This window comes from Anguilla rostrata, chromosome 1, assembly GCF_018555375.3.
Source record: "Anguilla rostrata isolate EN2019 chromosome 1, ASM1855537v3, whole genome shotgun sequence".
Taxonomy (NCBI): Eukaryota; Metazoa; Chordata; class Actinopteri; order Anguilliformes; family Anguillidae; genus Anguilla; species Anguilla rostrata.
The window spans coordinates 83,125,100-83,152,310 of NC_057933.1; the positions used below are offsets into that span (position 1 = coordinate 83,125,100).

General features: G+C 45.8%; 2 protein-coding genes across 5 annotated transcripts in view; one reads left to right on the forward strand and one right to left on the reverse strand.

The window, feature by feature from the left end:
- The window catches only part of st14 (ST14 transmembrane serine protease matriptase), a 57,115-nt gene extending 53,819 nt beyond the window's left edge, over positions 1-3,296 (reverse strand). For 2 of the 4 annotated variants that reach the window (XM_064306203.1, XM_064306213.1), the window contains exon 1: positions 2,902-3,295. In XM_064306203.1, the coding sequence (XP_064162273.1) occupies positions 2,902-2,928 (27 nt within the window). In that variant the 5' untranslated portion in view covers positions 2,929-3,295. Of the gene's footprint in view, positions 1-998; positions 1,127-2,901 lie in introns of those variants that run through there. The other 2 variants (XM_064306222.1, XM_064306232.1) reach the window with 2 other exon arrangements.
- Positions 3,297-12,833: 9,537 nt separating this feature from the next.
- The window catches only part of aplp1 (amyloid beta (A4) precursor-like protein 1), a 50,013-nt gene continuing 35,635 nt past the window's right edge, over positions 12,834-27,211 (forward strand). The window contains 1 exon segment of the mRNA XM_064306247.1: positions 12,834-13,202. Within this exon segment, the coding sequence (XP_064162317.1) occupies positions 13,137-13,202 (66 nt within the window). The 5' untranslated portion in view covers positions 12,834-13,136.

Here is a 27,211-nt window from a genome sequence, read left to right on the forward strand (position 1 = left end):
CCCCCGCCCCGCCGCGCGCCCGCCCGCCCCCGCCGCCCCGCCTCGTAGGAGCAGCGGAGTCTGAGCCGGCGGTAAGAGCGAGCCGCTCGAGCGCGATGAAAGGAGCGCGGACCCGCCAACGCCGGATCAGACGCGGAGCTCCCTCAGCCGAGCGGAGCGGAGCGACGGAGACAAACGCGTAGGGACTGCAGAGCGTCCCTGCGAGCGCCACACGACTGGAACACTGAGAGAGATCACACTGGATCTGAGAACAATTACAACCTAACAAGCGCCGCTTCCACACAAATCGCCCACAGGAGAGAGAGAGAGAGAGAGAGAGACAGTGCTTAACATTATTTTTAAAAATAAAACAAAGAAACATTTCTAAATACAGGGCCGTTCATACTGTATCCAGGGTTTCGAAAACGCAAAGCTTGCGCAATACGTGCGTACAGTGCTGTCAACAATGCATTCCTGAGCCTTATATCTACAGAGGAGAGGAGAAAAGGGCCACATCTTGATCTAAACTGGGAAAAAGAGCATACTGACTGGTGTCATCCAACCTTCGGCAGCCCCCTTCCCCCACCAAAGAAATATATTTTTAAAAATGAATCAAACATTTTTCGGACAAAATTCACCAGACACCGTTTCACACACATCCAGTGCATACATGCTTAACATAGCAGCTAACCTTTCGCTCCTACATAGAAGGAAACATTGCAGGCGAGGGCTACAACAACCTTTTTGAACCGCCTCCACAAATTAAAATCTGCTCCAGTATATTTCACCCTTTAGCAGATGCTGCCATCCAGAATGACTTGCACAGATTACATATTTGCACACAATCCAATTATCCAGCCGTGCATTTTTACTGAAGCAATATTAACCACTTTTGCGCAAACGCACGACGGGAGCGCCCCGAACTGGGAATCGAACGCACAATCGTTGCGTTAAAAGCCGCGCCCGTTCTACCCACAATGCCGCGTTATAGCTACCGTGCGCGGGGAGCAGAGACCCACCTTTTCCGTGCGTCTGGCTGTCGTCTGTGCGTCTGAGACGACGCGGAGCGACACGGAGACTTATCGCTCCCGAAAAAGGCAGAGGGGCGATAGCGAGGGGAGTCGAGTTTGGACAAGCAGGAGGTGCGCTCGGCCGCAGAGCGGGAGGGGGCGGGGGGGGCGGGCAGGCGGGCCCGGGCAAGCCCGCGGGATTACGAAACCCCGGCCAGAACGCGCGCCCCCTCAAAGCACCGCCTCGGCGCGGAGCTCGATTTCGACAGCGGCTGGGATGCGCTGGACCGGCGTCCGGCCGGGCACACGCGTACTGCACCGGCCGGTGTGGGGCAGGGCACCGGTCCAGTTCGGGGCAGGGCACCGGTCCGGTGTGGGGTGAGGCGCCGGCCAGTCCGGGGCGAGGCACCGGTCCGGTTCGGGAAGCAGCGCCGGTCCGGTGCGGGGCGGAGAGCGGTGGGGCTAACGCTTCCCGCCGGGCCGAGCTCGTTTCAGGGGACGGCGCCATGTTTGTTGTGGCACACGTAGCACTGGCATACACGGGAACCGGATGGGGGGGGGGGGCGAGCATGAACACGCCAGGCCTTTTTCGTGCCTCACCGCAAGATCCCACAGCATTGCTCATAGCGGGAGTGTTCAGCTCGTCCTGCCAACACTGCCGTGCCCCAGGGTAGCCTACATAACGAATATTTGCCTTGCCTTTGGAAAACAGTGTGGAGTAACTGCATCGGTTTTTTAAAAAATGCAGTAACTCCACTTGGTGTCAATGCTGCACACTGGCAGTTGATCTCAAAACTCACACACACACACACACACACACACACACGCACGCACGCACGCACGCACGCACACACACACACGTGTCTGCATGCGTACGCCTACTAAGACACGTTCTTGAAGTCCTGAAATGGTCCTAGTTCAGTTAATGTCAAATGCGCCTGAATCCTGAATTGGACAAAGCCCAAGGTGGTAATCAGACCATTCTTTCACCAGCCATTGCTGCTACATGCAAAAGCAGCAGCACTCATTGTAAATGTGCCATACTGAACATCTGCATGTACATATGTGGTTAAAGCTGAAACCAAATTCCTCCGTAGCATGTGTTTACTTCCTGAAAGGCTTTCTCGCGGCTGGATTCAGTAGTTAACAGAACAGACCCCATAAAGTAACTCAGTGTTTCAGAATTAAACCAAATCATCTAACGGATACTCTGGCCCTCTGACTGGAAAAAAAAAAATTCTGACCGCGGATGAGGCACCACAAAACAATAAATAGTCAGTATCCGCTGGTGTAACAAGTAAAATGCTAATTGTACAGATTGGCTAACAGACTTGGCCTACCGGGTCATGGCAGCGCGAGATAAATATTTGCTAGGGAAATTAAAAGGGTGCTCGGCAATCAGAATTAATGGCGTAAAGCAACAGGTGACGAAGCTGACTGGGCAGGGGTTAATGTGGGATTCTACGAAGTACGGAAGTAACAGCAAGTGGAATCGGTTCAATGAGGATAGGCGTTTGTTAAGGTGCGTGAGCGTATATCCTGAGTTTGCCTATTCCAAAGGCGGACTCCCCTTCGGCACTTCCGCTATTTGCTGGCCTACAATTTTTTAAACAATCAATTTGGGGAAGAATAAAGCACCTCACTCAAAGACATGCACAAATGTATCTGGAAAGTTATGCTCACATTCAAAAACAGGAACTAAACTTTCACAAAGTCATTAATGGTGACCCACCATTAACACACTTATTAATCACTAAAACAATGAAACTACTTACATCTGAAAATAACATTTGATTTAACATTGGTACACGGGACATAATCCGGGACATCATTTTGACCATTAACGTGGTATATCTTTGTGCTGTGGTTAAACTATTAATTAAGAAAAGCCTGTACACAAATAACAACTTACCCCATTGTCGTACGCGACGGAGCCCATTTCCCTCGTTTAAAATTTACAAGTAAAAAAAAAAATGAAGAACGCTCCGGAAGGTCGAAGACTTGATTGTTAGAAATAAGAGTAATGGAGGATATGTCTACTTGTAGCGCCCAATTAGATCACAAGTATATTCGGAAGCGAAGAACAGGTGCACGGTTAAGAGACAGCCCACAGGAGGACGAAAACTCGTGTTCTAGCTCGCACCCATAAGTTCCTGTACAAGTTAATGCCGGAATCCTGTTTGTGCGTTCGCTTTGCTAGACAGGAAAAAGTTTGGAAAGAAACGATTACGTGACCAAACCGAAACGACGTCCCTCCCACATCAACCTGGCTGTGTGACGTAGGCTAATAGTAAGGTGAGAGCCGAGACAGAACCGCGGAGGCTACTGGGACAGGCGGAATCCACATCCAACAGGCGACGCTGCAGCGAGCACGCACAGGTAGCCCATAGTCATACCTGTTCAAAGGATAGGAAAGCCCATTGCGAAAATCTCACCAACCATACAATGTCTGTAAATACCTGGATAATAGAACCAATTACTTCCTATATGTAAACTAATCGATATGTTAAGCAATGCATTTATTATATCACAAGAGATATTTCGAGGCTCTCGTGCTCCATCGGACACCGGCACAAACAGGGGGAACTGTCAACTGATACGAACTGCGCTCAACCGTCGCGCTTCAGTCAGCTACGACTGTGTGCAATTATTCCGTCTTATCTCCGTACAGGAGCTACTGGCAGTGATGTATCTGCGGAAGTATTCTAGCAGGTAGTCTATCACCTGTGCACGTGAATGTGTCTCGCCAGGAAGTGGAATAATGTTTTATGAATTGGGGAATTTGCACGCGATTATGAAATGTCAAAGTTAATTTATTATCTTTATTTGACTTTGACTGCACTGGTTTTATTGCACCAGAGTCATCGAGAAGGGTACTGTAACCAATGTGGTTATGAACCTACTGTACGGTTCACTCTTTCACGGAATATTTGTTTGATTTTTCATTCCAAGATTTCCACAGGCTACTTTATCATAGGGTCGTGAATAGGCATATCTGCGCCTGTGGACAAGATGGGAATGATCAAGACCGACAACCAATGATCTCCGACATGGTCGGGCACAGCGTTCAGCCCAACACATACCAACATGACACAGCTAAATATTTAGCTGTTGGGCGCCCTCAAGTGGTCGAACATTGCGTCCCAGACACACTGAAGAAAGACTCCAGAAAAATGCATTTTCCGCACCCCTTACAGCTGTTTATGTTGTAAGCAAACACAATTACTGACTCATTATTACCCTTTTGCGATTCTTTCCTGTGAATTGCGATTTATGTAAGTAATGATGAGTGTTTCCAAGTCGTACGTGGATGTTTAAAAAGCAACAACAACAACTCTGGACAACACCATTTGGGCCTGCCTTATTTTATTTGTCGTCCTGCAAATACTTTTGGTGACAATTTATGGTTCCCGTAAGGTTGGAACCTTACATCCAACGTGCTCAGGTCTGGCCGTCAATACTTCGGCAATCGACGATCGATAGTCAAGCGGTTGCTAATTACAGTACACAGTAATCAAGAACAGAGCTTGTACCAGATGTTTATGGACATTTTGTTGTCACGGCCGATTGCCAGTCCATACAGTTTTACAATGCAGCCTAGTACTTTTCCAGTCGCTTGTAGCCAAAGCGACTATCTCATAGAAATTACTGTAAATTGCCATTGGACTGCTGAATACCAAACTAGCTACTGCGTTTTTGTTTGTTTCTTATTTTATTGTACTCATACACTACTGTAATTCTCACAGTACAGAATAAACTAGTTATATTTTCTAATATGCTACTGCTTTCACTTCTTATCACGTATTACTATTTGATTTAGCTGTAGGGTGCTGCGTTAGTGTCTCGTCTTTACTGCATCGCACGGACACATGCGCGTCTTTTGCTTTGAACATGAGAAGGGAGGTGAGCGTGTGTGTGCCTCTAATTGGTTAGAGCAGCAGCATTTTTCAATGTGTCATATTCTGTAAGGAACAGAAAAAAGCATTGTGGAGTACCCAGGACAGCAATGGCAAAATGAATTTTCTGTGGACGCTACTCAAAGTAAGGAGGCAGTCATGGACACACAGAAATATGTAGGCGAAGGTGCACTACACAAAGAAAAGTGCTCAAAATCCTGTTTTAAAGAAAATAATTATAATAGCACATTCACAGTCTTACAGGATTCCTATATGATCCTATAACACGCAAGCAAACAAATAAACAATCCCATCCTCATGCACTACCTTATATACACACATGCATTACATTACATTACATTACATTACAGGCATATAGCAGATGCTCTCATCCAGAGTGACTTACACAACTTTTTACATAGCATTTACGTCGTATCCATTTATACTGCCGGATGTACACTGAAGCAATGCAGGTTAAGCACCTTCCTCAAGGATACAACGGCGGTGTCCTACCTGGGACTTGGACCTCTGGCTTTTAGGTTACAAGACCAGCTCCTATTACACAGACCATCATTATATTACACTGCCACAGGTGCACGCATGTGCACATACACACACACACAGACACACACACACACACAAAATAACTGTGGTGCAAACGCTCAGCATCATTTTGAAAGCACTGCGGTTTTCAGACTTTGGCACTCACAAAACAGAAACATAATTATTTCACAGTGAAAGATACACTGTGAAAATAAAGTGATGCACTGCATGACCAAAAGGTATTCACAACAGTGCATGCTAGTTTTCAGGTTTTTTGTAGTTGATATCCCTTGAATTGTCGCAGTGCTGGTATTCATCTGTATATATTCACATAATGTGCAAAAAATATGCATTTTACTCAATCTAAACGCTACACCTAAGTAAAAACAACAACAGCAATAATAATAATATTAATAATAATAATAATAATAATAATAATACCTTTTCCATACGCAGTACACTGTACAGAATTAAAAACAGAGTGCAATGATACAGCAACAAAAAAATCATGTAACAAAAGTAAATATGAACAAATTATATAACAATACATTTTATATGAAAATAATGATACATAAATGAAAAACCTGTACCTAAATTGTCAGTTTATGATAACTGTATTAAATAAGGTTCATAACTTATTTCTCAAAATGTAACATTGGGTTTTGCTAGAGGACATATTTAGCCATTATCTGATCAAATATCAGATAATATCACTGGCCCAATAAGAGCCAACATTACTGTAGAAAGCTATTACATCTCTACCTCAGCAATGCAGATCGAATAGTCATCTAGATGTAAAATACGATACTCATAATAGACGTAATTTCTCAACGCCTGAAAAAATATTAACCAATGGATGGATAGAAGCTTAGATGGGAATTAAACAGCTTGACCCTTCAGAATTTGTGAACAAGAATTTAATTTCACAGTCCATGCTTTTGAGCTTTTAGCTATAGCAAAAAACAGGATGATGTCTGGAAAAGGATGATGTTTTTATTCCAACAAAAAAAAAGTTTAGATATTTCAATTTTTTGACATAATACAAGTGTCTTGGATGACAAAAACAAAAACGTTACACTGAAAATATTTTTCAAAAATATTGTTTATTTTATTTTTATTGAATGTCCCTTGAATGTCCCGGTTTCAGTGTAGCATCACAGATGGTTCTTGAGATTAAGAGCTTGTGTCCCCTCCAGGGGCCAAAAATGAATCGCTCGGGCCTGGAACTTGAGTCTATCTCCCTGCCGGACATCCCCTCAAGTCCACCGGCCCCAGCACCCCAAGGCCATCCCCTGGCAATCCACCACTGTTCAGGGCCCGTCAGCCAGGGCCCCATGGAACCATCCTATCTCCCCATGCCCGGCACCCCCATAGGGCACCCCCATAGGGCACCCTCATAGGGCATCCCCATAGGGCATCCCCATAGGGCACCTCCATAGGGCATCCCCATAGGGCACCTCCATAGGGCATCCCCATAGGGCACCTCCATAGGGCACCTCCATAGGGCATCCCCATAGGGCACCTCCATAGGGCATCCCCATAGGGCACCCTCATAGGGCATCCCCATAGGGCACCCTCATAGGGCATCCCCATAGGCCACCCCCATAGGGCACCCCCATAGGGCACCCCCATAGGCCACCCTCATAGGGCACCCTCATAGGGCATCCCCATAGGGCACCCTCATAGGGCACTGTTGTGACTTCCAGAAACTGCATTTCACAAGGAAAGCAAACGCCGCTGAAGCCAGAGGTTGTACTGTAGGGATGCATGATGCTGTCGTAGGTTGTGTCTATCAGCTGAACGTAGCTTAAAAAACCTTAGTGTTGGCCAGATTGATGGGCAACACAATGGTCCGATGTGGAGAGGCAACCAACATTACCAGGACCGAACAGAACGTGCGACTGCGTAACACTGCAGGAACAATGGCTGAGAAGGCAGCAGAATTAAAATACCTGGGTGGTTCATACTGTGACCAGTTTAGCCTGTTAGCACGTTGTCCCTCTACCAGTCTGGCAGGGTCAGTGTTCCCACCCCCAGGCCAGAACACATCCACGAAACTTAGCAAAAGGCTGACCCGGAGACACTTCCTGTTCGAGCGACAGGAAGTTACACCTAACAGAACATTCCGGCTTTTGAATAGGCCCTGAGGTTTGAGTGACATCTCATATGGGCCTGTCTCATATGGGACTGTCAATTCCCACACAGCATCTCTCCCACAGTCTGTATGGTCCTTGACTTTTAGAGGCCTACATTTTATCACCTGACATGGAAAGCGAGTTGAAGTAATGAAACTTTCAATCACACGGACAAATCCAGACTGGGTTTGGGTTGAAATAATGTTCATGCACACGTATGTTTACATTTTTGTATATGCACATCTTAGTAAACTTAGTTGGAAAATAGAGGCAAAATCAATTTAAACAAATACATTTTAATCACAGGATTCATGTGAAGTGGCCAGGCCCAAGTGGTGATTATCATAGTACAAACATTTAGTCATAAAGTCATACTTGAGACACTCATACTCTCTTACAGCAATTGCATAAATACATAACCACAGTACTAGCCCCGATTCTTGTAATTCTCAAGTTCTGTCGTAAAGCAATCAGCTTCTCCTGCTGTGATGTTTGATCCTGCTTTTTGCTAAATAATTCTCGGTGTAATTTATGCACTCTCAAGAAGGATGTGCAAATATCCAACACACTTCTTGTGTTACTACTGTTTTTACTTTTAACACATCTTGTGTCAAAATGACTACTTATGACAATTTTCCCTTTTCCTATTTCTCCATGTTCTTATTGGTTAATAAGATGTGATTGGCATTCGATAGTTAGAAGCCCGCCCCTAGTTAAGTTAAAAACAAGAATTCTTAGCGGTGCTCTGCGCCTGTTCTTTTTGATCTCGGTGCATATGCTTGTGCATTAGGGGAGTGTAAAGAGTGGCACTTGTACACCTGTGTTTGCGTTCTTGTTGGATGCCCCGGAGTGGCCACAACCATCCCGAACCGTATCACCTACTTTATCATCAAGATCTTTAGTAGTGTGTGTTAGTGGCCTAAATTCACACCCTTTACACCCCTTGGCCTCCCATCGTTGGTTACCAGAGGCTGCCCACGTTCAATTCAAATTGTTCACCCTGGCATACCAAGCTATGAACGGTAGTGTCCCTTCCTATCTTCAGAAAACGATTACAAAGTAAACTCTAACCGAAATTCTCCATTCGCCCAGCTCTCCCATTTCGGTGGCTGCCCCATCGCGATGAGCCCTTGGCAGCTGTTCCTCGAGGCCACGGCTGTTCCCTGCCCTTTGTCCCGAGATGGTGGAACGATCTTCCCCAACGGCCAGAAAGGCAGATTCATTACATTACATTTACATTACAGGCATTTGGCAGACGCTCTTATCCAGAGCGACGTACAACAAAGTGTATAACCATAACCAGGAACAAGTGTGTCGAAAACCCTAGAGAGAAGTACCGGTCCAAGTGCAGGGAACAACCGCATAGATTCACAGGCTGTTTTCAGCAAATATCTTTTTTTTTAAAAAACACCCCTTTTCGAAGTACACCTTTGTGTTTCTATATATAATATAAAAACAAATCCCTTCTCTCAGCAGTCTTGAAGTATCCATCTTGACGGTGGCACTTCTGTGATTGCCACACTGCTTAGCTCTTACTCCTCTAGTGGTCTTCGCTAACCATGTGGAATGCAGTTTTGTAAGTCGCCGTGGGTAACACCATCTGCCCAATGATGAAATTGTAAATTGCATGCAAAAACATTATGACCAGCTTTTAAAAAATGGACACGTGGTTTTAAGTGCTCTATCTGACGAGGTCCTAAGCATTGCGATTGGCTCCCTTCAAACTGGGGAGTTTCCCTCGGCTCTTAAGAATGCTCTGGTGAAGCCACTTTTAAAGAAAAGCGCCTCAGACCCATTTGATCTAAACAATTTTAGGCCAGTTTCTAACCTTAGTGTGATTCATGAGAAATTAGTGCTAAAACAATTGAATTAGTTTTTAAACCTCCAATAGGACTCTTTAAAAGTTTCAGTCTGATTTTAAATGCAGGCACAGTACAGAGTCTGCTCTTGTAAGGGTAGTGAATGACCTCAGGAGGAGTGCTGATGCTAAAAGTCTGTCTGTTCTTGTACTATTGAGTACTGAGTTCTGCCTTTGGCACAGTTGACCGTACCATCCTCTTAGACAGACTAGAAAAATGGGTGGGCATCACAGGCACTGCTCTTAACTGGTTTAAGACCTGTCTGACAGACCTTTCCTGTACAACATCCGGAGAATCCGCCCCTTCCTCACCACCTACGCAACCCAGCTCCTGGTTCAAGCGATGGTCCTGTCCCGCTTGGACTACTGCAACTCGCTACTGGCTGGTCTGCCAGCATCCGCCATCAGACCCCTGCAGCTCATCCAGAATGCTGCAGCGCGTCTGGTCTACAACCTCCCCAGACATTCCCATGTCACCCCCCTGCTCACTGACCTCCACTGGCTGCCTGTTATGGCTCGCATCAAATTTAAGTCCTTGGTGCTTGCATACCAGGCAGCTAAGGGGTCAGCACCAGGGTACATTCAGAGGATCATCAGACCCTACACACCAGCCAGACCTCTCCGTTCTGCCACCTCTGGACGCTTGGCAGCTCCCCCTCTTCGCGTCTGCACTTCCCGCTCCCGTCTGCTGTCTGTCCTGGCCCCTCGCTGGTGGAATGACCTCCCCGTGATGGTCAGAACAGCAGAGAATCTCACCACTTTCAAACGCAGACTGAAGACTCATCTCTTCAGGCTGCACCTCTCCCCACCCCTCCCTAGCCTGTAGTTCAGCTCATTGTACCTAGCTAGGATAATTTGATTATGTTAGTGTATCTGGTAGGATTGTTTTTGTATGATTAGGTGTGATTCCAGTGCTAGTTTTTACTTTGTACTTGGTAGGATTCTTGCTGCTGAACAAGCTTACTCTACAGGGTTGGAGTCCTGATCGATGTGGTCACTTCTGGCACTACGATCCTTACTTCACTCTAGTGTTTCTTTTGCGCCTCTACATCTTGAAACCTATGCACTTGTTGTACGTCGCTCTGGATAAGAGCGTCTGCTAAATGCCTATAATGTAATGTAATGTAATGTTAACCTGGGCCTGCGCACTTCTGAGAGTTTTAATGTCACATGTCACAGGTGTCCCCCAGGGGTCAATTCTCGGACCAGTCCTTTTTAATCTTTACATGCTGCCTCTGGGAGGTGTTATCAGGAGGCACAGAGTGCAATTTCATAGTTATGCTGATGATACCCAGCTTTACATCTCCATATCCCCCAATGATAAAAGGCCATACAAAGTCCTTATAAACCTAGTTAAAAACATTTCTACTGTTGAATCAAAACAAGACAGAGGTGCATCTTGTGGACCCAAAGACCCAATAAGAAAAATTTGTCACTTCACTTATGGACCCTGAACTAAGATTTGAGACACTGCTTCTCACTTACTGACTAAAACCAAAAAGCGAGCACACATAAAAGCACTTCATTGGCTACCTATTCGTTTTAGGATTGATTTTTAAATTCTTCTTTTAGTTTATAAGACACTTTCTAGCCTAGCACCCCCCTACCTCTCTGATTTGCTTTTAAGGTATGTGCCTAACAGAACCCTCAGATCCTCTAGCAGTAACCTGTGATTCACACCTAGATGCATGACTCAGACCTTTGGCTGGGCATTACACAGTGCCTATGGCCCCAGCCTGTGGAATAGCCTACCAGAGGGCCTGAGGGCTCTTCAGTCATTGGATGATTTTAAAAAGGAACTCAAGACATACCTTTTTAGCATTTGCTTTTACATTAATTCTTACTGGTCCTGTTTTAATGTTTTAATATCTTATTTGATTTTATTTATTTGAATTTCATTTTGTTTTATTTTAATTTCATTTTATTGTACTTTTTGCTGTACTTGTTGTGTTTGTTTTAATACTTTTTAATGCCTTTCATGTTCCCAATTTATCTGTTTTTATCTGTTCTTTTGATTCTTTGTGAAGCACTTTGTGTTGCACTAAAGTGTATGAAATGTGCCGTATAAATAAAGGATGATTGATTGATTAACTGTTGATTGGTGAGGCATTATTATGATGGTGTCTACAAAACATCATACATGCCATGTGTCCCTTGAAAGACAGATATCAGGCTCTTAATGAAATGTATGTATTCCCCCGACAATGGTTATGAAACATTATGAAGCACTTAAAGTAATTGTCGTGTCTAGGAACCGACAGAATTCAAAGTCCAATCATTAATTTGTATAAAACTACACGAGGGAAAAGATACCACAGCAGCAAGCTCTTCAGAAAAGTTTGACCTTATTTGCACAGGTGCACAAAGCCGGATCAATTCTGCAGAATTGAACCTTGATTGTCAGTTTTACATTCATTTTATACACTGTGTACCCCACAACTCTTAAAATACCATCTGTCTTTCTTGGCACCGCAATGATTTCCTGTTCTTGGGTGATAACGTCATTGTGGAAAGTTACCCCAACTTTCCCTTAAAAAATATTAGTCTTTATTCTGTAATTTTCACAGCCTCCTGTAATTTTCCATTGTATTCAGGTCACATAGGGGTCACTGTAAAATATTAGTCTTCTATCACATTTATTAGCAGTTGATCAGTTTGTAATATAAGTGTATGGTTAGTATTTGATTAATGTTTTCTGCTGAGTGAGTAAGTGTGGTTTTTTTAAGCCTTCTGCATTCTCTTGCTTTTTCTCTACAGTTGATACTGTGGTTTCTTGCATTTCCATAAGCTTAGCTGCAACTACTGATATAGGTTTATTGGATTACATATTGATTATATATAAGTGTATAGTCATACATGTGATGTATTTTTATCATGAAGCATCGAGAGTTTGGAGGAAACAGTTTGATCAACATTGATGGGAATTCCCTAACTTTAACATGTGACGCCATCAAAATCATGGGGAGTCTCAAAAAAAAAAAACCTTATTCTTATTGAGCCAAACATTTAGTTTTGAAATAACTGTTAGTTTACCATTTTTTATAATATCAATATCAATAACAATAAGGATGTCTGGAATTATTTTTAAAGTATTTTTAAAATCAATACTGAAATATTATTTGTAAATTCATACCACGGTGTTGGTGCAGATAAGGTGTTATGATATAAGTAAATAAATAAATAAATAATGTGACTTCAATAAAAAGTTTTCAACAAAATAGAGTGCAAACTGAGAGACAAAATGGTTAATGGGAGAACAGACTTGTCAAAACAACACTCATAATCGTGGAAAAAAAATAGGCTGGATATTTCCAGACAACGCAGTGTTCTGGAAAGGAAAATCCGCCCTGTTCTCTTACTACTCTCCATCTCCGGTAGGCGTCCCTCTATGCCGCCTCGCTGAACCGCCTTTTTGACTCTCGTGAATACACTGGCCAGTGTCCTCGGGTGAAGCGAGCCATTGTGCGAATGCGGTCGAGGCGACCAGAAAAGGGCTTGGTTCTTCCAGCGTAACAGCGCGAGCTGCGATTGGAGCGCAGAGGACAGCGACTGCGAGCAGCGAGTAGACGTGCTTGTAAGGACGAGCGATAGCGGAGGCAGGCACCGACTCAGACTGGCACCATTGCGGTACTGTCGCCAAGATACACGGCTTTCGGCGCATATTAGGTTGAAGCAAGTAAAATACCTCCTTTTGGGAAAGACCGAGGAGGAGAAAATGGCCCTTACGGTGCTATGTATTTTAGTGACTCTAATGTCCATCTGCGGTTGGGGAAACGTCGAGGTAAGGTCTGAATAATTTAGATTTATATTTGTGGTCATTATGTCTGTTTACTGTCAAATTTTATTTGTGCGCATTTATTATGTTTGAATAAATGATACAGCTCTTGTCACGTCGCAAATAACCCATTCTTTAAAATGTATATATATATTTATACTGAGACGTAGAGTATCGTTATCTTGTGCACATAGTACTTGCAAAAGACTGCGTAGGCACTGGCATCTGATGCACTGGCGACTCGTGCCACTAGGAATGAAAAACAGTCAACCTGCGCTCCCATATCGCAGTCATCGTTGAATCGTTTTAACTAATGGTACAAAATTAATATGATAGTTGCAGCTATTTACATTGAACTGGTATTGCATAATAAATTGTTCTTATAATTAGCTGTAGCTGGATCTGCTCTGTTTAGCTGGGGCTAGCGAGAAGGAGGGTGGATAAGGGGGGGGGGGGGGCATCTGGGACGTCGCTTTGATAAATGGACAGATAAATTTGTAGAACGTCTTTATTGCTGTAGGCGGGCCTTGGTTTTTTCCATAGGGGGATGTTTCCTGAAGACTAATTGAAAAAATGATTTGGATCCTGAAACGGACCACTCCACCTGTCGTTTTATTGTCCAGCCAGAGCGTTGTACTGTGCAAGGCTGCGGGCGAACATGCTTCTTCATAAATAAATAATCGAGTGACGTTTGTTGTTTTGACGTAGCCCGTGATGGTTGTTTTGTACAGAATATGTACAAATTCGTGCGATGTTTTCAGTCGCACGTAGCCTACTGTAGGCCTGTGAATTGCGGAAAGTGTCGTTGTGTGTTTATTGACGGATTAATCACGGGTCCTATCTTACCAGAAGATTTACGCAAAACGCATTATCGCCCTTAATACCCGGAACATTCAGAGAAAGCTGACACCGAACAAAAACGTGTACCAGTGTGCGTGTTGAGCTGCCAGAGGTCGGAGACAGATGTTGAGGCTGGACGGTGGTGGGGAGGATGCTGTTATAGGCCTTTCTTCCCTGTAAGGAAAATGACCAGCATTTCAGCATGTCTCTCCACCATTCCTGTTTTTTTCCAAACCAGATTTAAAAAAAAAAAAGAAAATTAAATACCTTTTGTTAAGCATCAGGTCTCCCAAATAATGGAAATGTGCATGTTTAAATGTGTAGGTTCTCCATGAGACAAACTCTCTGCATTGATGTAAAGGTGATAGATTGATCGGGAGCAGAGAAAGAAAGTGGAAATTTGCCGCTCTGACCAAAATGGTGGGCTCACTGGAATGTGTAGCTGGCTTGTTCATGCTGAAAGGGAAAAAAAAAATCATTTGCAAAGAGAACAGCAGTACAGTTTGTTGTTTGTTAGCGGTCACGCTTGCATGCGTATTAAAGTGTTTGGTGCCTGTTTGTGACCATGAGCAGAAAGCAGTGTATACTGGTTATCTTCTGATGCAATGTCACATGACATGTTGTTACTGAGGGGATTGTGTTTTAGGACAAGGCCTTGACATCTGTCACAGTGGACCTCAATGCAGGTACCAGGAGATAAGCCAGTGCGATAGCTGAGGATTGTGGGTAAAATTACACGCTTTTTGCTCATCCAGTGCATCAAAATTGCTTTTCAAATCCCTTAATTTTACTCCTGCGTAATCCTGGAAAAAACGGTCGTAATCAAGCCAGTGAACGGACAGGAAAGGCCTGTGCTGGGCAGGCAGATGTTGTGTGATCCATGCACAACTGCTACGTTTCGTTGCCATGGAGGTTAAAATCCGTCCCGATTGGCTCGAGTGAGCGCCTGTCCGGTGCGAGTGTGTGTGTGGGTGTGTGTGTGTGAGTGTGTGAGTGTGTGTGTGTGTGTTGGTGGTGTGTGTGTGTGTGTGTGTGTGGTGTGTGTGTGCGTGCGTGTGTGTGTGTGTGTGTGGTGTGTGTGTTTATGTGTGTGATGTGCATGTGTGTGTGTGTGTGTGTGTGTGTGTGTGTGTGTGTGCTGTGTGTGTGTGTGTGTGTTGTAATGTGTGTCATGCATGCTTGTGCGTGTGTGTGTGTGTGTGTGTGTGTGTGTGAGTGTGCGTGTGTGCGTGCGTGTGTGTGGTGTGTGTGTGTGTGTGTGTGTGTGCATGTGTGTGTGTGTGTGTGTGTGTGTGTGTGTGTGTGTGTGTGTGTGTGTGTGTGTGTGTGTGTGTGCACATGCCGTTTCTTGCTTGGTGACTCATGTTAGTTGCTCTCAGGCCTCCACTGCACTGCCGTGGTGAGGTGGGGTAGGCCGGGCGTTGAGTCCGTTGAATGACTGGATTGGCCGAGGACTGAGAGTTAATTTGCGGAATTGTGCAGCATGAACGTCGGTCCCCCCGGCACTGAAAAGCAAGGGTGAGCCGAGCCTGAAGCTTGAAAAGGCCGTGGCCTCAGTTTAGTATTTTACCTCCTTGAGCCGCAATGGCCGCCCAGTGAATTCAATGACGAAGGCGAACTCTTCTGTTACCAGAGGCCTAGGAAGTCAGTTGGAGCAGTGGGCTAAGCGTAAGCCTCTGGTTCTACACTGGTCAGGAGCCAAAATGGCGGGCTGCGTGCGCAGGGCCCACCTGGTATGGCCTGTGCTGGAGGACGTCGCACATGCGCGGCGGCTCTGTCCTCCGGCGACGGGGCCGAATCGGAGTCACGAGGAGCCTCCCGCTAATATCCTGGCCTGGCACGGCCCCAAACCCCCACCCCCCCGGCTGTGCCAGTGCGTCAGTCAGTGACCTCTCTCCGCCGTGCTGTAGCGATTTGGGCAGACGGCAGAGCCACAGGCGGCTTTTAGGTGTGGGGGGGGGGGTGTTGTGGGAAGAGGAGAGGAGGAGGTGAGGCCGATGACTCGGGACGGGCGTGTCAGTTTGTTTCGAGATAGATGTGCATTTCCTGCTGCACTATAGCCCCCCCCCCCCCCCAGAGGTCGCACCTCGTTGGGGAGGGGGGGGGGGGGTGAGCCTGACTGGACTTTTGCGAGCCTCCTGTTCTCTGCAGTGCAGCTGGCTCCTGCGTCAGCACCGTCCGGGTGCGTCTCCGCTTGCACACGCAGCAGTTCCGCTTGCTGGAGGCCGCAGCCCGGCGCTAACCGGTTAGCACATTAATCCAAACCGGCTTAACCCTTACCGAGTCAGTAGGGACCGACTTGACCCTTACCGAGTCAGTAGGGTAAGCCCAACATTACGAAGTAATTGCATTTGCTTAGCGCTTCTTTTTATTAGGAGAAAAAAGAAGAGAAAAGTGGGAGGTGGGAGAGAGAGCGAGAGTGAAAGAGAAGAATAGACACGTGGTGTCGCTGACCTTGATAATGAATGCGAGATGGTGCTAGCTGAACAGTCTGGCTCGGGTTAAAATGGTCTTTTATTTAAATGTTACTAAACACTGGTATTCAATGCTTTATTTTGTACTTGTTTGTTGTGAATATTTGTCTGAAAATGATATTTGTGTCAATTTCAGATAAATACTCACAGCAAATTGACTGAAAAAACGTATTTGTATTTCATTTGATATTTACTGCTTCTGATTGAGAAATATTTGTATTTGTGCAACTCAAAGTACAGAACGCATAGATCAGAGGCACAGTTACAGTTTTATCGTTTCTGTTTTTGAAATGTGATCTGTGGAGTGGATTTTTGGGAGGATTAATAACAGAACTATGAGTGGAGTCATAAACCAGACTAAATGCGAAAGCGTAGTATTTGACAGGGTAATTAATAATTGATTCTAATGTAATTGCCCTTAATCTGGCTATCTCTTCATTAATATCTGATATGAATATAGTTGTTGATGTGCTGATGTTCTAGTAAAATTCCCAAACAGGCTTTCTCTGTCTGGGCACCTGCACCCCCCCCCCTCCTTTGTTGTTTGGCTGCACAACCCCTTGTGATTCCCACCCACCTTGATTCCCCAGTTCAGCACTGTGAGTGAGAGGCTAGTTAAAATGAGTGTTTGGACAGAGGGTCGGGTGTTTGCCGTTCTGCATCCGGAACTGCGTGTCTTCTGCAACCTGGTAATCCAGAGTGATGTATCTGCTAGCAATGCTGAAGAAGAACGTAAACCATGGACTGTGGTGGACAAAATCAGATCACATGGAAACGGGCGAATGAACATTTAGAATGAGTCAAAATGCGCTCCCAGGGGGTGCGCCATTTAAAACGTGCACATTTTTGTGAACAGAAGTTGATGTCCTGTGCCCTGGATCTCAGCACGGGTACGGATCCGAGATCTGCAGTGAAGAGCAGACACTGCAGTAGCACCCTACACCGGTCTGCCCTGTTCTGGTCTGCCCTGTTCTGTTCTGCCCTGTTCTGTTCTGTTCTGTTCTGTTCTGTTCTGTTCTGCTCTGCCCTGTTCTGTCCTGTTGGGCTCTCATCTGTTCTCAGTGAGCAGAATGGCAGGGCTGTCGGTCTGTTCTGCTCTGCTCTGCTCTGTTCTGTTGAGCTCTCAACTGTTCTCAGTGAGCAGAATGGCAGGGCTGTCGTTGGACATTGGACTTAAATCCTTTCATCTGGGTTAGCCAGTGCCGCGCACAGCTCTTTCTCACTCACAGTATCTGATGACTAAGTGCTGTGCCCCACCTGGGAATCGAACCCGGCAACCCTGCCGTTGTACGCCTAGGTCCCTATCTGTTACACTGTGACCCACCCCCCACCCCCCACTATCAGCGACGGCTGCTGAGGTTTATTAGCCATAAACAGGCTCCTTTTCTGAAGGAATAGCGCAGGGCTAAGAGCATTTACTGGGATTAGCGCTCTGCTTAAGATCTTTGTGTTGTGCAGGGGAACCTGCAGATGTACAGTCTAGGTTTACAGTCAGGATTACACGCTGAAGGGGCTGGCTTATACTCAGACGGTGTGTGTGCAACGACCAGCTATTTCATTTGCTAGTATTCCCGTCGCTCTGGATAAGAGCGTCTGCCAAATGCCTGTAATGTAATGTAATGTAATGTAATTCTTCAACTGTATGTTTTTTTTTTTTTTTTAAATCAAAGCTTATTGAGGTAGGATTGTGTTTCCAGAAACAACTGCATTTTTCTGCACCTTAGGACATTGTCATACTCTGTTGTTAAAATGAGAACAAATGTGTAATTGGCCATTTTGGTATCATATAGTCTTAATTCGCCTGTAGCCAATTTTGGCTTTGTAGGTGCAGGATAACTTTTATTTTTTTTATCTGGTGTTTATCTGGTGATGACATCATTGTCCTGACAGGTATAAATATGCAACTATTTTGTGTTTGGTAAAAAGTCATGACTGTCTGTCAGATAGGAATTCACATCATGGCACTGCCTTATAGGTTCAAATATTATGTTTTGGCGCTATATCAGATTATGCATGAAAATGTAAAGCAAGCAGGAGAATGGCAACTATTAGAGAAATGCTAACAACAGCTCTGCAAATATATTTGCATATATATATATATATATATATATATATATATATATACACATATATATATATATGTATGTGTGTATATGTAGTAGCTCAGACATAGTACAGATGGGGTACATATGACTACCCTATGATGCTATCAAACTACATGTCTGGGCAATGGTAATACCTTGTACTGTATCTTAATCGACAAACTGCTTTGATTCACTGTTTTCTTTGTAAATGTGTTTAATCATTGACAGATTAGGTTACCATGTGAACGTCCCTTGTTTTCTGAAATGGTGAATTCGCTTTGAGGCAGGTGACCTTTTGGAATGTTTCATTTGCGTGCAGAATTAGGCGTTTCAACGTGGCTCACAGTTCAGTTCTGCACCGTGCAAATGTCCATGAGAGTCGATCCCTCACAGACATGAAATATACTGAAATGTGTTTAAAATATATTAAAAATATATAATTTATATATTTAAAATATATGTAAAAATATATTTTTATATATATTTATAAGTAAATATATTGCGAAACTGCAATTAATGGGCGAATTATTTGCCACGATACGTACTTCGCTGTGGAATATATTTATCATGATATTTTTCAGAAAGTCTGCATATTTGCAATATATTGTTGTGTATTACTTTTCAATAAGGGATATAAAATATTCACCTGTTTCTCCCAAGGAAGTAAGGGAACACGTGGATTCAGTCCAGACTTTTAACTAACGCTTTTCTGAATAACACGCAATGGACCCGGCTAATAAACTCACATGAGCTCTGTGGCCACCACACGTACTCGCTTACAGCGCTGTGTTTGTCCACACGCTGTCGAACCATGCGCACAATCATTCATAATTTATAAACGATGCTAAGAAAGGGCTCGTATTAGGGATTGTGCACAATAACAGACACGCGTTTACTTAACACGCTGTATCCAGTCATTTTGATGCGCTCACCGGCATATGGTCATCGTACGGCGCGATCAAAACCGTAACAATTACTATAAATTGGTGCAGTAAAGAACCGCCGAGTGAACATCTGCTGCCTGCTGTTTGGTGTGTTGCTGCAAGAAAAATGAGTTCATGTCACTTGAATTGTTAATGTTCCTTTTGTTTCTAAAAATGGCCTTGGGATTTTTGCGCGCTATGTCGGAACATTCGCCGAACGATGCTCGGTTCTTCGTTTATTTAATTAATTGACGCATTAAATGAATTTCACATTTTCAGTAAAAAATGCAAATTATTTGCATTACTTTCATATTTTAAATATGTTGTAAAAAAAATAAATATGTGACAAAAATGGTTTATAAAAAAACATTTCAAAGAGCAAAAAGTCTATCACAAAACAAGGATAGCCCGGTTCTCTCGTCATTCCATATTGTATGCGGGAGAATATCTCCCATTTTGGACGGAACATCAGAATATACAAATATTTGGTGATGAGGCTGGGCCGTTCAGCCTGCCTGGGCTCATAACACCCCCCTAGAGGGTCCAGCGTTGTATCAAGTTCCTACTTGAAGATCCCAAGGGGTCCCCTGCCTCCACTACATCACCTGGCAAACTGTCAGATTCAGCCAATTAGGACTTGCGGATGCAAACCTGAACCGTGCGTCTCCGTGCCGATGCTTCGGCTCGCGTGTTGCTAAGGGAAACGCTAAGGCCCTATTGTCTGAAACAGTGAGCACAATGGCTGCCTTCACTGCGCCCACACCGAAGCTGCAACATAAGATTAACCCGTGAAGATGTGGTGACAGGCCAAAAAAAAAATTAATAAATACATAACGGGAACAACTAAAGGGAACAACTGAAAGCCTGCTGACTTTTTCGTGAAGATCCACTTCACCTCTCTGAATTTTGTGATGTTTAAAAAGCCGAACTTGTAGCAGAGCGTCAGCCTCTGAAATGTGAGTGCCATCGTAGTTAAACTGGCACACTGTAACCTGGTTCGCTCCAAACCCGGACAGGACTGGGTAATACACAGTTAAGCCCTTGCATGCTAATCCAAGCCAGCTGCTGCTCCAGAGAGCGAGCAGGGTGGTGACTGGCGTAGATTAGCATGCATCAGTCTTGGACTGAATGACAACAAAAAAAAAAGAGTTCCAGTTTGGAGAAATAGAATGGCCTTATCTTACCTTCAAAACAAGATCAAATACTCAAAATTCTAAAAAATTATTTTAAAATGTTTATCTCCGTAGCAACAAAGACACAAACGCGCTCACATTTTAAAATGACAAATGTCAACTTATGCAGCATGAAGGAAGCCTTGTGGTAACATCACCTTTGAAATGCTTGGAAAGGACTGAAGCGGTCTGAAGCCCAGCTGAGGTCTGGCAGAAGGAGGGTGTTGTATTTAATCAGCTTCTCACTGTATGACTCACTGTTGGAAGAAAAAGGTTTTGTTATCAACGACTGAGACATGCTGGAAATGAAAGTTCTTTTAAAAAAAAATAAATAAAATAAATAAATAAATAAAAACAGTTTTATTTCTCAACACAATCTAAAATATCTTTATATCCACGCAAACACACAGGGCTGGTTCTAGCTATGGCCTGGATGCAAAGCATTTTTTTTCCCCCACAAACACTTGTTTGGGGAACTTATTTTGGTGATTGGCGAACTTGGCAAACCGCATACATGTGAAAAAAATTTAGCGTTTTAAGTGTGAAATTCTCAGGGCGATTGTTGACTGAATCCAGGCCTGTGTGGCTGTGACTCACAGGTTTCCATTGTTCAGACGACATCAGAGCCGCACCGGAAAACCCTGAGATTTTACAGTTACAAGGTGTTATTCGGAGTGGGAGGAGAAATGTGTGGGGATTGCTAAATTATACTGAGGACAGGAAGTAGAGGATGGGCGAGACAGCTGCAGGACTGGAGGTGTGATGTAAACCCTCGACAAAAACGGCAAACATTTCTCTCACCGCCGTGTCATGTGGTAGCTCAGCTGCGAAGGGGAATTTCTGAAATGTCAAAAGTAAAATTAAAAGCGGAAAAAAATATTTAGCTTTTCAGTGGTGCTTGAATTCTATTTAAGATGTGCTTAAATTCATGTGAAAGGGAAACAATGCGTATGACATATGACACAATACACATTAAACACAAAACAAATAATTTACAATGGCATTATTCTCCCTCTTTGTTTTTCCCACGGCACACAGGACTGCCTGGCAAATTGTGGTCACTCACTCACTCACTCACTCACTCATGGACGACCTTTGAGGGACGTTTGGTAGGACGCATGCGCAGTTGGTGCGGTGGTGCTTCGTTTAGTAGGATGCATGCGCAGGTGCATCTCCCAGAATCACTTCGAACACACAAGATTTTTTAAGCACACCTTTATCGCCTTATCGTTACTTTAGCTAACCCTAGCATGTTAGCGCTTCGCCTGCTTTAGTTAGCCTAGTTAGCGCGTACCATCGATATAGACGTATGGACACACGGAGGACAACAAATAACGTTACAGAGGTGAGGACAAGAGGCGACATAGCTCAGGAGGTAAGACCGATTATCTGGCAGTCGGAGGGTTGCTGGTTCAAACCCCGCCCTGGGCATGTTGAAGTGTCCTTGAGCAAGACACCTAACCCCTAATCCCAAACTGCTCTGGCGAATGAGAGGCATCAATTGTAAAGCGCTTTGGATAAAAGTGCTATATAAATGCAGTCCATTTACCAGGACATGCCATAGCTAGCTAGCTATATAGTTAGCCGAGTTTTACTCATGACACTTTGCACAGGTGCGCCGTGGGTATGGACAGTTTCGTCCTTGTTAAATTGCGTGTCCTTCTTCTTTTGTGAGTTTTGTTAGCTGAAGCCTTTCATAGCATGTGGGCAGCAGGACATTCAGCCGATGCACTCCTATTGTGAAATAATAATTCCCTAAAATCACCTTTTAATTCATATTCAGAGGATTTATGAACTGGCTGATAATGAGTGATTACATCCTCCATTATTGTACTAAATGCAATCAAGCAATTAATTATGGAGTTTCACAGACTCAAACCCTGTCCTTACAAAAGCTGACTTGAAAAGCTGTACAGTACCAAATGTAGAAACCAAAAGAGAGAGAAAAAATTGTTTGGTTGCTGCATGCAGTGTATTAACACAGGGACTGACCTGTGTCCATTTCTGTTCCTGTACACAAGTTTGGGTTGATTATAGTTCATAAATAGAGGTCGAGCTAAGGTAGAAATAGGGGTGTAGGGGTGGAGGCAGAGAGGACGGGTCTCCCCAATGTTTGAAGCCAGAAAATTGCCCCCCCCCCCCCAAGTAATATTTTTATTCATTTATTGTTTCTTGCAATTTCTTGTGTGTCCCCCAATGTCCAACTCACTTCCTTGCCATTTGAGTCAAGCTGCAACATAATATTTCAATATGATTACATGAGGAAATGAGGGAGTTTAGTATTTTGCAAGCGGGGGCATCCATGAACAGCATTAAACTGCCCTGTACATCTACAGCTCAGTTATCTGTGCGCGTGGCCTGCAGCACCACACCCTCAGAAGGGCTGAGTCAACAGCAATGCTGAGTGCTGCTAATTAAGCAGCTCTTTGTGTTCCCTAGCGCTTCGCGTTGCAGTACCGCTCTTACCTATAAACTAATGAGAAATAACGTTTAGCTCATGAAATTGAGCATAATGCACGTAATACAGTGTATGACATGTATGTATAGAATCTGAAATTGATTCTATTCTCTGAAAAATTTCAGTTTTCAAAATATTTCATGTCATTTCCCCGTTTTGTAATGACTAGTTATTTGTGTATTTATTTATGTCAATTTCGTATATGTGTTTGTTACACTTATTTCTGGGAGATGAAGGAACAAATTTTAGTGTTTCACAGGACACTCGATGTATGGTCACAGTCGTGAAACTTTTGCTGGCCGGGAAATTATCGGCTATCGTTTTACCGAAGCAGCGATGACTGGGCCACGGAGCCGGTGGTAATATGCAGCATTTAGGAAATGGCGTAATCCCCAACACCTGCTGTGCAGCAAGCAAACCGCAAGCTTGGGCTGGGTCAGTTTTTGGTGCTATTGAACGAGAAGATGCCCTACTGGGGGATATTCTCCAATACGGCAGCATCGACTGTTCTGCGGTCATGAGCTAATTTTGCACGTGCATAAAGATTTGTTTTCAGTTTGTTTTTTTTGTTTTTTTTTTAAATAACGGACATCAGCTAAACCCCTTGTCATATAAAGCCTACATTATTTTTTTTATTCCGGCTACTTTTTCCCCTTCCACTGAACTTATAGCCTACATGTGAAGTTTCATTTTGTTTCATTGTTTTTATAGAAATGGTGGCATGTGCTTTGTAGCTATACAGCCTATTAACTGCTTTGTTAAGTAAACTGAAAACCAAATCTAACAGGGTTCAGAAGAGTCCAATAGGAATAGGAAATACAAGCAAAAGCAAAAAAAAAGAAAAAAAGAAAAAAGTTGATTTTGCGCCCAAGCATTGCGCTGTGCTGGGCTGAATTTGAGGTCCTGGTTCCAGGATCCAGTCCTAGACCAGCCTCAGGACCTGAGCTTGCATGTGCTGATCTAGGGTCTGTTCAGCCTTTTTTTTAGCTCATAATAGATGAGTCTGGGGTGTGAACAGCATCAGAATGCAGGCCTCCTCTCTGTCTCTGCGAGCCGACGCTCACAGACCAAGCAGAGGAGGGTTCGTTCGAATCTCGGTGCGAAGGTTCCCTTCGTCATCCTCAGTGTTTCCGTTGCACAGTTGTCTGGGTCCCCTCGCACACCCCACCCAAAAGCCGCCGGTTCCCCTCAAACACCCAGGCGCCTGCGCCCGGCTGGGTTCATTTCGCTGCCGAGAGGTAATCCGTTTCTGCTAATGGCGTGTGTACGCGTGTGTGTGTGTGAGTGTGTGTGTGTGTGTGCACGCGTGCGTGTGTGTGTGTGTGTGTGTGTGTGTGTACGCGCGTGTGTGTGTGTGTGTGTGTGTGCACACGCGTGTATGCCGTGGGTGAAAACGTTTCGCTTTGCAGTGGCACATCTTCCCTTTCCTGGATGGCCGTGGGCAGGGCTTGCTCTGGGAGCTCTGGAGCTCTGGAGGAAATCTTTCTGTCGCGATCGGTGGTTTGGCGTAACCCCTTCTGGCCGTGAGATCTTTCTGTTGCCGTCGCCCAGCGAGGGGCAGAGGGAGTGCAGAAGGGCTGGCGGAGCACTGTGGGCTGAGTCAGCGGAATGGTGCATTGTGGGAAACGCTGTGAGGCTGTCCTTTGCGCTCACATTGTCTGTGGCACAGTATCGCGGGCGTGCCCAAACGTGTCCGTGAAGGGTCTGTGTGGGTGCGGGCCGCTGTTCTTCCCCGGCACGAGATCACCTGATTCGACCAATCAGGGTGTCTACAGTTACCCTTTTGAAGAGTGGATTTTTTTGGGATGTTCTGGAACTCCATTGCTTTCGATCACCAGTAGCGATTGTTACATCAGCACTGGAATGTTCGGTTGAGAACATTCTGATCGCACGTTTGTGATTTAGCTGAGTGGTGAGATTGGAGGCACCCGAGGCACGGCTCAGGAAGGGTCAGGAGCGCGGGAGTGAGCGGCTGTTTTTAGGAGCGGGGCACGCGCATCATTGCAGTGAGGCCTTGGCTCTGATGCTATTATCTGGAACAGCTTTCACAGGCCGCATTTTTTTTGTGCCTGCTATCCATTCATGCAGCTGGATATTTCCCTGAAGAAATTGGGTTCAGGACACCTCGCTCAAGGGCACAGCAACGGTGCCCCAACCTGGGATTTGAACCCGCAAAACTTTAAATTACAAAGTCAGTTTCTCCAGCCACCGTGCCACTCTGGTGCCAAGGCCTCAGGCAGTGCAGCCTCAGCCAGCGATATGGCTCTGAACCCCAGCTCCCGTCGGGAATAGGTATTGGGGGAGGGGGGGGGTTAGTATAATTGACAGGTTTGACCCGATGAAAAGACTCATCCTGGGAAAGGGGGGGCAGACTGTCAGTGCTGGCCGGAAACAGGTAGCCTGAGGCACAGCTGGGATGCTTTGATAACGCCCCTCCATGTTTTTAAATAAACCCTCTCCTTCCAGCGCGAGCGAGGGAATGCTGGGGGATGGGGGGGAGGGCGGGGGGGGCGAGCTGCAGGAGAGCAGCAGCAGATTCGTCTCGGTCTCACACACACTCGCAGGTGGACGGGAGGGAGGAGGGCGCTCTGCGGTCTGGGAGGGGACTCCGCGATCGCGCCAGCGTGACTCGAATGCGGTAACCGTGACAGCACTGGCCTATAAAAAACAAAGGAAAAGAACACAGACTGCGTCTACGGCTCGATCGCCCCGGCAACCCATAAACATGATGGCGGTAATGGCGGCCCGTGCGGCGAAGGGGGGTGGGGATCCAGGGGGGGGGGGGGTTGGGGGCAGCGACGGGCTCCCTGCCAAACTGTTCCTCATTTCCCGAGATGTGTTGTTTCTTAAATAAAAAAAAGGGAAGAAAGAAAGAAAAGCAGCAGATATCTCAGCAGAGCCCTGGCGAGGGTCCCGGTGTGCCAGTTCCGTTCGGGCGCCCTCCTGTTCCTCCCGTCCGCTCCTGTCAGCGGCGCCGCCCCGGGTGCGGGGGTGTGGCCGACGCCACGACGCGTTCCTCGAGTCATGTGACCCGCAGCCGCCCAGATGGAAAGTTCCGGACTCCCTCTGCCAGATCGGCTCCACCCGTCACGCCAGGCCGCCGCCCCCCCTCGCCCCCCCCTCGCCCCCCCTCGCCCCCGCCCCCGCCCCCGCCCTCGCCCCCCTCGCCCCGCCCCTCTCTGGCACACGCGTGCCTCAGCTCGTCCTGAGCAGCTTCTTCTCTCCCCGCCTTTTGTTTCATACGCTCCGCTCACTCTTCAGGCTTTGAATTATTAATCACCCACACGTGCCTCCCTCTCTCCCTCTATCCTCCATCCCACCCTCTATCCTCTATCCCTCCCTCCCTCCCTCTCTCCCTCTATCCCTCCCATCCCTCTCTCCCTCTCTCCCTCCCTCTCTCCCTCTACTCTCTCCATCCCTCCCTCCCTCCCCTCCTCCCTCTCTCCCTCCTTTCCCCCTCCCTCCCTCCCTCTATCCCTCCCTACCTCCCTCTCTCCCTCTATCCCTCCATCCCTCTCTCCCTCCCTCCCCTCCCTCTCTCCCTCCTCTCCCTCCCTCTTTCCCCCTCCCTTCCCTCTCTCCCTCTATCCCTCTGTCCCTCTCTCCCTCTGTACTTCCCTCTCTCTCCATCCCTCTCTTCCTCCATCCCTCTCTCCATCTCTCCCTCCGTCCCTCCCTCCCTCTCTCCCTCCCTCCCTCCCCTCGCACATCCTCTGATATGAATCGCTGGTCTCGGTGGGCCCGTGACTGGCTTTGTTTTGGATCCGGGTCTCTGGAGGGGAGATCATGTTGTTCTGCCAGGCTCCTATTGGTCCACCGGGGCTGCCTTCGTCACCCCACCCACCACCCCGAAGGGAGGCGTCCATTACCCCTGGCAGACCTCATCTCTGCTTCCCCTCACCGCTCTCGGGCACAGACGCCCAGCTGGCATGGCACTGGCCGGCACGGGTGATGTGCTGTTTAATGACGGCTTTTGTTGACGATCGCGTGGGTTTACAGTCTTGTGACTGAATGTGTTCTGGTATTGCTGTACAGGATGTTGTGTTTTCTTGTTTTTGAAGGCC